This window comes from Bos taurus, chromosome 6 (genome assembly GCF_002263795.3).
Source record: "Bos taurus isolate L1 Dominette 01449 registration number 42190680 breed Hereford chromosome 6, ARS-UCD2.0, whole genome shotgun sequence".
Taxonomy (NCBI): Eukaryota; Metazoa; Chordata; class Mammalia; order Artiodactyla; family Bovidae; genus Bos; species Bos taurus.
In genome coordinates this window covers 83268576-83283184 of record NC_037333.1, presented here as the reverse complement: position 1 = coordinate 83283184, position 14609 = coordinate 83268576, and the positions used below count along the sequence as shown (strand labels likewise).

The following is a 14609-nucleotide window of genomic DNA, read 5'->3' as shown; positions in this document are numbered from 1 at the left end:
TGTGTATATTTATATAATCAGGTAAATTCTGTACTGCTCTTTGATAAACTGCATTTTTCAAATAATGTATCTATTCAAAGTGAAAGTGAAAGTCGCTCAGTGGTGCCTACTCTTTGCTACCCCATGGATTATAACTAACCAGGCTCCTCTGTCTATGGAATTTTCCAGGCAAGAATAGGCGTGGGTTGCCATTTCCTTCTCCAGGAGATCTTCCCAACCCAGGGATTGAACCTTGATCTCCTAGAATTGTAGGCAGAGTCTTTACCTTTCAAGCCACCAGGGAAGCCCATGATCTATTCAAATAATGTATCTAGAGCACATTTATGTCAATAGTGCTTAGTCGCTCAGTCATGTCCCACTCTTCATGACCCCATGGACTGTAGCCCACCAGGCTCTCTGTGCATGGGAATTCTCCAGGCAGGAATATTGGAGTGGGTTGCCATGCTGTCCTCCAGGGGATCTTCCTAACCCAGGGTTCGAACCCAGGTCTCCAGAATTGCAAGCAGATTCTTTATCATCTGAGCCATCAAGGAAGCCCAAGTATGAATGTACATTGTTTAAATTTTTGCCTAGTACCATCAAAGTAATTTGTCTTTGCAAGGTTAAAATTGTAATGCAGAACTGTATTAAATTTTTGAAAATCTAAGTGTGTTTTAAATTACAAAAGCTCTGTTTTATGAGAAAAGAGTTATATTGTGTAGAAGTAAACTAGAGGCAACAGAAATGGAGACTAGAGAATAAAGATTTGTTATGTTCTTGTTAAGAGAAGCAGTGTATTATATAACGAAGTATAATTACAACTAAGAATCAAATGGTTGGTGCCAAAATAACATAGGAAACTTAATGCTGGATCAGTTTATACAGCACTCTAAAATTACCAGCTCAATGCAGGACTTTAAGACATAGTGCATAACATTATTATTTATTTATTTATTTATTTTTTGGTGAACATTGCTGCCATCTATCTGCATATTGCAAGCACACTTTATTAACTTGGCAGTTACAGTCCGGTAGAATCTTTGAATCTGAAAATAATTTTGTCAGAAAAACCTAAGTGAATATACTTAACAAATGGGATAAGGACATTCTCTTACATTAACAATAGCATTATAATATCTAAGAAAATTTGCAATTCTCGGTCATACAATGGTCAATATTTTACTTTTCCACTGTTGCTTAATGCTCTAATATAGCTTCTTTGATCTGAAGACTCTGATCAAAGCTCACACACTGCATTTGGTTTGTATGTCTCTCTCTCATGTTCTTAATTTTTCAAGTTAAGTTTACTGAGGTATTATTTAGTCTCTAAGTTGTGTCCCACTGTTTTGCGACTGTAGCCTGCCAGGCTCCTCTGTCCATGAGATTTCCCAGGCAAGAATACTGGAGTGAGTTGCCATTTCCTTCTCCAGGGGAGATTGCAGGCAGATTCTTTACCATTGATCGATCAGAGAAACCCCTGCTGCTGCTGCTGCTGCTGCAAAGTCACTTTAGTCGCCTCCGACTCTGTGTGACCCCTATTGAGGTATAATTTACAACAGAGTTCATTTAAAAATGAGCACAGTTTTAAGAGTTCTGAAAAATACATATAGTCATATATGTATTTTTACATATAACCACCACTATGATCAAGACATAAATTATTATTTCCACCATTGGAAAAATTTCCCTCCTGATTCTCTGTAGTCAGTGTCTTCTTCCCCCATGACATCATCCTCTGGTAACCACTGATCTCAATTCTGTTCACATAGTTTTACATAGTTATGCACATGGGTTCATGCCCAGCTCTGCTGTTTAATGGTAGTGTGATCTTGGGCAGTTACTTAAAGTCTGTTCTGTTTCTGTTGACTATAAAATGTCAATATTAGTTGTCTTTTCTCATAGGAATGTTCTAAGAATTAAATAAGTTATTGCACAGAGAACTTTTAGGATAGAACTTGCCATACAGTATGCACTCAGTAAATAATTGTGTGTATTACTATTTCAAGTGTGAGACCAAATTATATAATATAGTCTGGTTGGCAAAACTTCTGCTGCTGCTTCTGCTGCTGCTAAGTTGCTTCAGTCGTGTCCAACTCTGTGCGACCCCATAGACGGCAGCCCACCAGGCTCCCCCGTCCCTGGGATTCCCAAGTCTATAAAGCACCATAATAATACCAGTAGCCTCATTTATTGAATTCTTGCTATGTTTTAGGCATTTCAACTAGATCTCAAAACAAATTAATCCAGATTTCAACAACTTTAACATTATTCCTATTTTACAGACAGGAGAATTGAGAAACTTACAGTTTAACTTGTTCATGACGGTAGAATTAGTGAAGTAGAGTGAAACTCGGACTTGTCTGATTTTTCAGTGCTTCTTTCCTATAAAAAAAAAGTCTTTTCTGGTAACAACATTTGTTAAAACGTTACATATTAAAAAAATTTGTTCAACTCTTGATTAATGAATTTATTCAATAAATAATATATTTTATTACATAGTTACTGACTATATTCCCTATGCTATACATTTCATATCTGTGACTCATTTATTTTGAAACTGGAAGTTTGTACCTCTTAATCTTCCTCACCTATTTCTTGCCTCCCCCATTCCCCCAATAACCACCTGTTTGTTCTCTGTATCTATAACTGTTTTGATCTTGTTACATTTGTTCTTTTGTTTCTTAGACTAAACATAAAAGTGAAGTCATACAGTATTTGCCTTTCTCTTGTCAGACTTATTTCACATAGCATATTACCCTCTAGGTCCATCCCTGTGGTCAGAAATGGGAAGATTTTATTCTTTTTTATGATCCGGTTGTTGAAATCTGGATTAATTTGTTTTGAGATCTAGTTGAAATGCCTAAAACATAGCAAGAATTCAATAAATGATGCTACTGGTATTCTTAATTCATTCATCTGTTGAGGGACACTTAGGCAGTGTCCATTCTTGGCTGTTGTAAACAGTGCTGCTATGAATATAGAGATGCATAAATATTTATGAATTAGTATTTTTTTGAATTTTGTTTTCCTTGGATTAAATACACAGCAATGGAACTGCTGAATCATATGATAGTTCTATTTAAAATTTATCTCCATATTGTTTTTCATAGTGGCTATACTTATCTACAGTTCTACCAACAGTGCACAAGTGTTTCCTTTTCTCCATATATTAGCCAACACATGTTATTTGTTGTCTTTTTAATAATAGCCATCTGACCAACATATGAAGTGACTTGTCTTTGTGGTTTTGATTTGCACTTCTCTGATAATTAGAGATGTTGAACAATTTTTTTTTCTATTCTTTTTTCCAATTCTTTTCCCATTTAGGTTACTACAGAATATTGAGCAGCATCCCTGTGCTATACAGTAGGTCTTTGTTGATTACCAATTGAAATATAGCAGTGTGTACATGTCAATTCCCAACTTCCAATCTATTCCTCCCCTGTCCCCTCTTCCCTTCTGGTAACTATAAGTTAGTTTTCTAAGTGAGTCTGTTTCTGTTTCGTAAATAAGTTCATTTGTATCTTTTTTTTTAGATTCTATCTATAAGTGATATCATAAGATATTTGTCTTTCTCTGACTTAATTCACTTAGTATGATAATTTCCAGATCTATCCATGTTGCTCCAAATGGCATTATTTCATCTTTTTAACTACTGAGTAATATTCCTTTGTATATATGTACCACACCTTCTTTATCCATTCCTCTGTTGATGGACATTTAGATTGCTTCCATGTCTTGGCTACTATAAACAGAACTGTAATAAACATTGGGGTGCACATATCATTTTGAATTATGGCTTTCTCCATATATATGCCTAAGAGAGTGATTGTTGGATCATATAGGAGCTCTATTTTTAGTTTTTTAAGGAACCTCCATATTGTTCTCCATAGAAGCTGTGCCAGTTTACATTCTACCAACAATGTAGGAGGGGTCCCTTTTCATGTTGAGCATCTTTTAATGTACCTATTAATTATCTGTATGACTTCTTTCAGTTCAGTCTCTCAGTCATGTCTGACTCTTTGCAACCCCATGAACTGCAGCACGCCAGGCCTTCCTGTCCATCACCAACTCCCGGAGTTCACCCAAACTCATGTCCATCGAGTCAGTGATGCCATCCAGCCATCTCGTCCTCTGTTGTCCCCTTCTCCTCCTGTCCCCAATCCCTCCCAGCATCAGAGTCTTTTCCAATGAGTCGACTCTTCACATGAGGTGGCCAAAGTATTGGAGTTTCAGCTTAAGCATCAGGCCTTCCAAAGAACACCCAGGACTGATCTCCTTTAGAATGGACTGGTTGGCTCTCCTTAGAAAATGTCTATTCAGCTCCTCTGCTCACTCTTAATTGGGTTCTTCAGTTTTTTGATGTTAAATTATATGAACGCTTTGTATATTTTGGGTATTTACTCTTTATTGTATGTACCACTTGCAAATACCTTCTCCCCTTCAATAGGTGGCCTTTTCATTTTGTTGATAATTTCCTCCAACATGCAAAATATTTTTAGCTTGATAAAGCCCCATTTATTCATTTTTGCTTTCGTTTTCCTTGCCTAAGAGAAGGTAATCCATTTTCTGATTTGAGTTCCCTGATACATTTTTTATTAAATAATAAAAAAGGTCACAAAATCATAAAATGGTCAGGTCTAAGTCAGTCTTGTAGAAGGCAATGCCACCCCACTCCAGCACTCTTGCCTGGAGAATCCCATGGAGGGAGGAGCCTGGTAGTCTACAGTCCATGGGGTCGCTAAAAGTCTTGACACGACTGAACGACTTCACTTTCACTTTCATGCATTGGAGAAGGAAATGGCAACCCACTCCAGTACTCTTGCCTGGAGAATCCCAGAGACAGAGGAGCCTGTTGGGCTGCCGTCTATGGGGTCGCACAGAGTCGGACACGATTGATGCGACTGAAGGCAATGGCACCCCACTCCAGTACTCTTGCCTGGAAAATTCCATGGACGCAGGAGCCTGGTACGCTGCAGTCCATGGGGTCGCAGAGAGTCGGACATGACTGAAGCGACTTAGCAGCAGCAGCAGCAGCATTCAGTCTTCAGAGCATCTAACTTAACTTTTCCATTATGTAAATAAGGAACCTGCCAAAATGGTGCCAGAGCTTGTCATACATGACATAGCTAGTTCACTGAGCAGGTTTCAAGACTTCTAATTTAGGATTCTTTTCAGGACATCATACTTAAATGGTATGTACTTACATAGATCATTTTGTTAGCACTGCCTCACAAAAATAGTAATTCCTCTCCCCCCACATAATGGTGGGGGGAATACATCATCCATCACTATTATTAATATACCATTATTCCTTTCAGAGATGAGGCATAAGTGGGCTAGGGTGTGGCTAATGAACCTGCACAGTAAAACATTACTCTTTAACTGTTTTCAGCAATTTTTTTACCTTGTACCCTTCCAAATATTACATTTTACTTTGTAATGTAACTATCAAGAAGTTTTACACCTCCTCCGCGTGAGAAAGAGTGAGAGTGAGCCAGAAAGTGACAAGGACGCTGTGGGAGCAAGAGACGTTAAGTCTTTGGGAGGATAGGGTGGGGCTGCTGGGTGGGGCGGGCGGGGCTACTACGGGTGGGCGGGGCTACGAAAAGGCGGAGGGGCGAGTACAAGTGAGGGGGCGGGCACACAACGGTTTTCTTCCTTTGGAATCGGCAAGCCCATTTTGCGCATGTGCAGTCCGTTTTAAATTGCGTAGTAAGCGGCGCGCGGCTGGGCGGGCTTGCTCGGTAGCTTGGGGCCTCTCGGAGACCGCCCTCTCCCTTTGTCTCTCGCCTAAGGACACTGCTGGGTTTCCTTCTGGCTGGTTTTGGGGTGATTGAATCCTCGCTGGGCTGCCCAGAGCTTTGACCCGGGTAGACTTACGCCCTAAAACCCTGCCCGGTCGAAGCCGGGCCGGAACATGGCTGCATGGGGGCTGGTAAGTGCAGGCCTGGGACCGGGTGAGGCGGGGAGAATGAAGCTTCGGGCCAGCGTCGTCGCTTCTGGAGATTTCGATGGGAAGCTGCGCGAATTTTTTGAGTTGGGAAGTGAGCGGGTGCCACTATTCAGAGTTACTTTACTTGCAGTTGTTTCCTCAGGCTTTTTGTAATCCAGTTGTGACGGGTAACTTTCTCTTTGGAGAATCTTGTGATTTCTGCTTTTTAGCCTAACTTCTAGGCATTCAGCAGGTGGTTCAGTGGTGAAGAATCTGCCTGCCAATGCAAGGAGTTGTACGAGAGGAGGGTTCGATCCTTGGGTGGGGAAGATTCCCTGAAGGAAGAAATGGCAACACACTACAGTATTCTTGCCTGGAGAATCCCCTGGACAGAGGGGACTGGCGGACTACAGTCCATGAGGTCGCAAAGAATCGGACACCACTGAGCGACTGAGCTTTCCGTTCAAGTCCTCCCAATAATTTTCTGTCCTTGGTAGTGTTGGAAAGCCTTGAAATGGACCGTTTCTTTCAGAATTGCTGGTGTGAAGAGGCAGGTTTCTGACAGGTTTCTGAGAGGCAGCTACTGGTTAAAAGTGTACGCGGTGAATGCCTGAGGGGGCGGAAACTCATTTTTATTGGACAGTTTCTGGACTCCTTGGTATTCCCTTTTCTGTAGTTTAGATTTACGGTTTTGTTGTTTTAGCCTCTGAGTCTCGTATCCGACTATTGGCGAACTCATAGCCTGTTATGGTTATTATACGTTATACAACCCTTAGCAGCCTCTATCCTAAATTCCTAGTTTCTACTTTATCTCCCCGTTCAAGATCGTCAGCATTGATGAACTCCCATTTATATTGTATATATATGCTTGTATGCATAAAGAAGTTTATTGTGGACAAAAATTATTGCCCTCCACTTAAGTAAACAGAATCTAACCCACCTTCAGGCCACCAGAAACTGCAGCTGCCTCTAAGTGTGCCTGAGGGGACTTCAGGATGGAGGAAACAGGCTACTGGCCCTAGATAAAGAGACTTATGTGAGTCTGGACTCTAGCGCCTTCGCATTTATAGAGAAGTACTAAAATCATTAGCTTGAGGTGTCTTTTTCCGTGATTAGCAGTAGTTTTGATACTTGATTCCCGCCCCCCCCCCCCCCCCCCCCCCCCCCCAGCCCAAACTCCTGTATAGCCTAGGTCCTCCGTTACCTCTTTGGAGTAGTTCTCTCTGAGAGTTTTCTCCTGAGCTATGGTCCTAAGTAAGGTCACCAAATAAAAATTATAAATTTCAAGTTGTGCATTTTTTTCAGCCGACAATTATATATAATGTAAATAATGCATGTGTTCATGGTAAAAAGTACTGTCTATACCAACACTTTAATACTGTTGACTAAAGAAAAATGCACTGTTGCTGGGTCATTTGGTAAGAGTATGTTTACTTTTGTAAGAAACCACCGGAAAAGTGGCTGTACCGTTTTGCCTTCCAAAATGAGAGTTCGCATTGTTCCACAATTGGCATTGTCATTTTTCCAGATTTTGGACACACAGTCAGATATATAGTGGTATCTGTCTTTAGTTTTCATTTCCCATTGATGTATGATGTAGAGCATCTTTTCACAAGCTTACTTGCCATCTGTATATCTTCTTAGGTATCTGTTTAGGTCTTTGGACCATTTGTTTTTTAACTGAGATAAAAAATATTTTATTCATTTTTATTTGTTAGTGGTGCTGGGAGGCATGTGGGATCTTAGTTCCCTGACCAGGGGTTGAACCCGCACCTTCTGCATTGGAAACTGGAGCCTTAACCACTGGACCTCCAGGGGAGTCCCTTCTTTTTATTGCATTTTAAGTGTTCTTTGTATGTTTTGGATAGCAGCCCTTATCAGGTGTGCCTTTTGCAAATATTTTCTCCTGGTCTATGGCTTATCTTCTCATTCTTTCTCTCTTTTTTAAAAACCATGATCAGTGTTTTATTTATATTGATGTTGGCATGTGTTTAAAATCTATGATCAATAATAATACCAATGATATTATTAATAAACAACCTCTTTTCTCACTGTGATCTCACCTTACAAATTTCTCCTAGTTTTAGGATGATGCCCTTCAGAATATGGAAAGCTTAGACTGGTTGAAGCTTGTCTTAGTTCTCACATTGACTGCTTTTCCTGCTGCCTGCTTTTCCTGTCAGTCTTCAGTAAACATTGCCCTTGTGTCTCCTTTCAAAGTTCTCTTTACTTCTCTTTGTAATGGTCCCCCCCATTGACTGCACTTGGCTTCTCAGATTAAGGAGGAGAGAGACAACACTGAAACTGAAAGAGCAGCTGCTGGTTCAGTTTGCTGTGTCTTATTCTTTTGATCGGAGGATGCCTTATAGATCCAGTTTGGTTCTTCTCCAGTGTCATCTTTTGTGTTTGCACTTGATTTTATTACCAGTTTTTATTCAAATCCACTGGGGAATGGGACGATTTTCTACTTTTGTTTCTTGTCCAGGAATCACTTGATCATGAAAGTTTGTTGAGATTTGGCTGGGAGCAAATTCCCACAGTTCACTCCACTTCCACCGCTTGGCTGTGCCATGTGGCATGTGGGATCTTAGTTCCTTGACAAGGGATTGAATCCACTACCCGACCTCTGCATTGGAAGCCCAAAGTCATAATCACTGGACTACTGGGAAAGTCCCCCCAAAGTCAGAATTGTTTTGACCCTTTTAGTTCTAATATCTGACTTTGCATCATAACTCATATAAAAGACAAAGGGAGAAAGGAGTTGAGAGATTATCCTCAGTCATTCCTGTACTTTAGTGATTTCAGACTGGGTGTAATTTTGCCCTGCAGGAGGTGTTCGGTGTTGCCTGGGAAAATTTCTGGTTGTCTTGAAAATGTGTGGATGGTGGGTATAAGTGCATCCAGTGGGTGGAGGCCCGGGATGCTGCAAGTATCCTACAAATGCACGGGATAGACCCTCATGAGTCATTCAGCCCAAAATGTCATCAATGCTAGATTTGAGAAACTCTGCTGTAATGTATCAGAGAAGGCAATGGCACCCCACTCCAGTACTCTTGCCTGGAAAATCCCATGGGTGGAGGAGCCTGGTAGGCTTCAGTCCATGGGGTCGTGAAGAGTCGGACACGACTGAACGGCTTCACTTTCACTTTTCACTTTCATGCATTGGAGAAGGAAATGGCAACCCACTCCAGTGTTCTTGCCTGGAGAATCCCAGGGACAGGGGAGCCTGGTGGGCTGCCGTCTATGGGGTCACACAGAGTCGGACACGACTGAAGCGACTTAGCAGCAGCAGCAGCTGTGATGTATATTATTTTCTTTGAGAAACATAATCTCATAGTGAATGAAAGAATCTGAAATTGAATGACGATGAGTTGAAATTGAAAGTTTTTGAGTGTGTTTGAAAATTAATAATTTTTGTATTCTTTTAATTTAAAATTAAAAGACTTTGTCTGTCTTGTTTTCTACTGTGCCAAAATAGCATTTGGCCCTCTAGTAGGTGCTTGATTCATATTTGCTGAAGGAATGTGTTGTCTTAGCCTTAAATTTTTTCTGTTTAAAAGAGGAACAGAGTACTTTACAGGTGTTAATTTAATGTTCAGACATTCAATGTGAAAATACGACTTTTTCATTTTATTGTGTTAAATTAGAAGAATGACTTTAAAATTAGACCTTGGAAGGGAGTTAACTAACATTAATTATCAAGGATTTGCTCAAGTGTTTCAGAATGTTGAGTGCTGATGAGAGACCTAAGTGCTTGCATTAATTTTCTATCTTGTGATAAAATGCAGACTCGTTAGATGTCTTTGTTCCTTAGTTTGCTATCTGTAAAATAGATTTAATCTTTTGCTCCTTAGGTACTTCCTGAAATTAATAGGCTATGTGAAACACTAATTTTCTTTAAAGAAAAACACTTTTATCTTATAAATTTTAGTCTTATTTATTTAACATGTCAAAAAGATAACATGTTTTTGTGGTATACAACACTGGCAAAGCTCTGGGAAGAATATAAGCTAGCTTAAGACAAAGTCTCTGCTCTCAGGTTTCTTAAACTCTTAAGAGATGTCTTCATCTTTGTGAATAATTCAATTCAAAAGGCAAGGTAGCAGTCCCTGTGAGTAGAAACTACAGTGGCCTAGAGTTGTGTGTAAGAGTATTAGGAAAGTCAGAATGTCAGAGCATGAGTGGGGTATAGAGAGTGTTCACATGAAGTGGGATTATTTATATCCCATTGGGCCAAGGAGTAGTACAGCTTACTGAACATTTTATATTGATAATAATTTATTTATTTTTAAAAGCATACTGTTTATCTTATTACTACCCAATTTTCAACTTGAAAAGTTAACTTTATAGATTTTATACTTAAAAGATAGGACCCAGATTATCACAAATATGTTTTCCACTTCCAGTTTCAACATGTCCATGTGTTTTATTTTTTCCAATCGTTTCCATTGATAGGGGCTTCTTCTCTGTTGCTAAGTCATTTCAGTCATGTCTGACCCTTTGTGACCTTATGGACTGTAGCCCGCCAGGCTTCTCTGTCCATGGAATTTTCCAGGCAAGAATATTGGAGTGGGTTGCCATGCCCTTCTCTAGGGGATCTTTCCAACTCTGGGATTGAACCTGCATTTCTTATGTCTCCTGTATTGGCAGGCAGGTTCTTTACCACTAGCACCATGTGAGAAACCCCTCTTCTTTGTTGGGGTTACCTAATTTCTCATTTGGAGACATTCTAGCACTTTTTAATCCTCAGTTTTTCTGATATTTCCCTCTTGGTTTCCTAGGTATGAATCTTCTTGCATTTTCATTATGTTGGTCATTCACTCCTCATCCAGGACAGTATCCTCTGAGCTTACTTTAGGCTGTTTCTTCTTTTATTCTGTTTCATCAATTATCATGTTTCATTTGTTTCCATCTTTCAGAAATTTGTTATATGTATTTGTTGGCAGATGGTCCTCTGAATTCTCTTTTTCATTGTCATTTTATCCCAGTCTATTCTTTACTATTATTTAGAGGGATTGATCTACAAGGAAAGAAAATAAGTAGATACTGTTGATGGACTAACTTGAGTTACTGGAAGCGCAGATAGTATGATTTTGATGATGGAAGAGGTGTAGGGGGAGATGGAGGAGTAGCAAGAGGAAGAAGACGATGAAAAAAATCCAGGGTAAGGAAATAATATAAAAAAGGTTTGAAAACAGTGGATGTGAGCCAAGTTGTTTATCACTTGATCCAGAAGAATTCCTCTTTACAGTATTATAGTAGGCAATCAGCAAATACTTGCTGAATGAATAAATGAAGAACTTAACTTTTCACCAAACTGACGATTTACTTTTCTTTCAGGATCATCTCAAAAATGACTATAGAAGAAGATTTTGCCGACCTTCCAGGTGGTCTGTATACTTAAGCTTTTAAGATGATTTTTATTCCCATCTTTAGAAAGTGGAATTTTTAAATGCAGAAAGGAAAAACTATTACCTCTGACTAAAATAAAGATTTATATGCTCATTGGTTAAGTATAGTCATCTTAGTTATTTTATATTAACAGAGAAATATTAGTGCAAACAGTGCATTGGCTAAATGGCAGTCATAAAAGAAATTCGCCCGATGAGTGATGGATCAGGAAGAGGCAGTTTCAGTTCTGACTAAATGACAGCTATGGATAAAGCTCTCTAGACTTTGAATGGTACTAACAGAAAGATGCAGTTTATTCTGTGGGGCTAAGAAAAAGAAAAGGTGGGTGTGATCCTAAAGGGCAATAGAAGGATCTTTGTGGTGACGGAACTGTTCAGTACCTTGACTATTGTGGTCATAACTGAATCTTCAAATATGATAAATTGCATAGAACTAAGTACATACACAAACATAAACATGCAAATAAGTACATGTAGAACTGGAAAAATCTGAATAAAATTGGTGATTTTGTCCATATCTATATCGTGGTTTTGATAATATATTGTATTATTATGTGAAATGTTAAACTGGATAAAGTGAACAAGGGATCTCTTTTATATTATTTTTACAACTGCATGTGAATCTAAAATTATATCAATATAATTTTTAATTAAAAATTATATTGATTCATTCGTTCTTAAGATTAAGGGTATTGAATCAAAAGTGCATTTGAAATATAAGGAAGACTGTGTTACTTGGAGCTGTTAGGACTTGTGACTATAGAGTATTAAAGAAGCATTTCAAGAATGATTGAATTTGTTCAAAAAAGTTTTATGTTCTTTTTTAGGTACAGCAGTAGTCTAAAACAGCTTTAGATATGGCTATTCAATCAGGGAATATAATTGTTAATGTAGACAATAACATACTGCTTCATATACTTTTTGAGAACTCTTGGTCTCTCAAATACTTGTTTTATCCTCAGATTTTAATGGTGATATTTTTCTCATTAAGTAAAAATTAGCATTTTGTAATAAGGAGATATGGAATTTTTAAGATAGATATTAATAATTAGCAAATACCTTTTAGAAATGATACATTAACATTTTCCCTTCTTTGTTTCTTACTAGGGTACCTGACATTAATACAGAGCAAGGCCAGAATATACTGGAAGTCTTAATAGACTGTTTTGAAGAAAAAAGTAAGGTTTCACTTTGTGGATTGGGATGGCTGAAATATAAATTTGTCCATTGACATCAAATTCAGCAAATATGTTCCAGCATTTCAGTATATATTTTCCCAGGAATTTTGAGTACATGTTCAGTCCTTCATATACCTTCTGGTATACTGAAGATGTGTGTTAGTTGTTCAGTCATATCCAACTGTTTGCAACCCCATGGCCTATAGCCCGCCAGGCTCCTCCATCCATGGGGTTTTCCCAGCAGGAATACTGGAGTGGGTTGCCATTTCCTTCTCCATACTGAAGATAATACTGGCAAAAATGAGAATAATTTGTTATTCCCTTTAGTTCACACTAGATTCCTATAGTCTGGAATTCTATAAATAATTATCATACACTAGAGGAAGTATCTTATTAATGGAAATAAATGTGCAGAATTCTTGAGATCTCTAAAGAGCTTGTAATAACATTTGGTGATTTGCACCCCTTCCTAAAGAAAAGATATATTATGGCAGGTTTTCTTTTAGGAAACTTTTCTAAGTGCTGATTAATATCAGAAGGAATTGGAATAAAAGCCAACCAAAACAAACAAAGCAAAACAAAAAAAGCCAACCAAAGAAAAACACACATAGTGGAAAAGTATCTCTTGTTAAGTTCTGAAAGATGAATTGGCACATACTTCTTCAGGAATCTTTTCTGTCTTTTTCAGTTCCTAATGCCTTCTAGGTACATTTGAATATTGAGTTGATGTCTGTACTTCAGTTAAATTAATTGTGCTTAAAAGAATCAAAAGAATTCTTCATGTGTCATATAGGGCTTCTTTTAATTGTAACCAAAAATTTTTATACATTTAAATTTTTTTTTGACTTTTTAGGTCTTGCCAATGATTTTAGCAAAAATGCCACAAAATCAGTGCTTTATTCAACACCTAAAACAAAAGACATTTGTATTCAGTCATCAAGCAAAGAGGTAAGTCAAAAAGGAGAGCTTAATGAGTAAAGCTCAATACACAAAATTAGATACATTTTAGTTGTTTGTAAATGTTATTCTTTAGAAGGAATCCTATATTTCCATTGAGTTTACATGAAATTTAGAGATATTTTATGAAAATTTTGGTCCTGTGGTTGAAATTGGAGGTCTGGGAATTAGAATCATCAAATTATAACACAATTATTTTTCACTCTGACTGAAGGCAGTTTATTGCTAAACAGGGAAATCAGTCTTTTATTGGTTATATATCTTAAGAGGATATGTTGACCTAACTCTACAAAATAGCCACCTTTGAAATAGAGATTTTGAAGCTAATGATCGAGGACAAATTATTCAAAAGCACAATAGTAATTGAAGAGGAAAATTGTATATAGACATACATTGTATATTGTGCTTTGCCTGTTGCCCTTCACAGATAGTGCATTTTTTACAAATTGAAGGTTTGTGGCAACCCTCTGTCAAGCAAGTCTGTCAGCGCTCTTTTTTCTGACAGCATTTGTTTGCTTCATGTCTCTATGTCATGTTTTGGTAATTCTCACTATATTTCAAACATTTTTATGATTATTATATTTGTCATGATCCATGATCAGAGATCTTTGAAGTTACTATTGCAAAAAAATTATGACTTCTAGAAGGCTCAGATAATGGTTAACATTTTTTAGCAATAAATATTTTTAAATTAAAGTATGCAGATTTTTTTAGACATAATGCTATTGCACACTTAGTGTACTACAGTTTAGTGGAAACAGTTTTTATATACACTGGGAAATAAAAAATTCATGTGCCTTGCTTTATTGTAGTACTTGCTTTATTGGGGTGGTCTGAAACTGAATTTGCAGTATCTGAGAGGAATACCTGTAATGCTAGAAATAACATTCACTAGAAACTTGTATAAGCAAATAATTAACCACATATAGCCTTTTGGTTCCAAGGAATGAAGACATCCACTGTTGTCATAATTGAGAGACTTTTTTTAATGTGATAAATTATATTAATTTTTGACAGTTAAATCAACTAAGTTTCCTGGGATAGTCTTGGCTTGGTCATGAAGTATTAACTTGTTCTGATTTGGTTTGCTAATATTTTAAGACGATTGCATCTGTGTTCATGAACAATATTTTCTTTTTCTTTTCTTAA

The 14609-nt window shown here is 37.8% G+C and overlaps 1 protein-coding gene and 1 long non-coding RNA gene across 4 annotated transcripts in view; one reads left to right on the top strand and one right to left on the bottom strand.

Annotated features, from left to right (window-relative positions):
* Positions 1–598: 598 nt before the first annotated feature.
* LOC132345522 (uncharacterized) lies at positions 599–5639 on the bottom strand. The gene is made up of 3 exons (XR_009494907.1): positions 5387–5639; positions 2284–2361; positions 599–1514 (listed from the first exon to the last, which is right to left on the bottom strand). It is a non-coding gene; the product is annotated as an uncharacterized lncRNA (long non-coding RNA).
* Positions 5640–5684: 45 nt separating this feature from the next.
* The window catches only part of CENPC (centromere protein C), a 94085-nt gene continuing 85160 nt past the window's right edge, over positions 5685–14609 (top strand). For 2 of the 3 annotated variants that reach the window (XM_010806157.4, XM_005208030.5), the window contains exons 1-4: positions 5690–5917; positions 11255–11304; positions 12433–12503; positions 13357–13451. In XM_010806157.4, the coding sequence (XP_010804459.1) occupies positions 5900–5917; positions 11255–11304; positions 12433–12503; positions 13357–13451 (234 nt within the window). In that variant the 5' untranslated portion in view covers positions 5690–5899. 3 annotated transcript variants of the gene reach the window in all.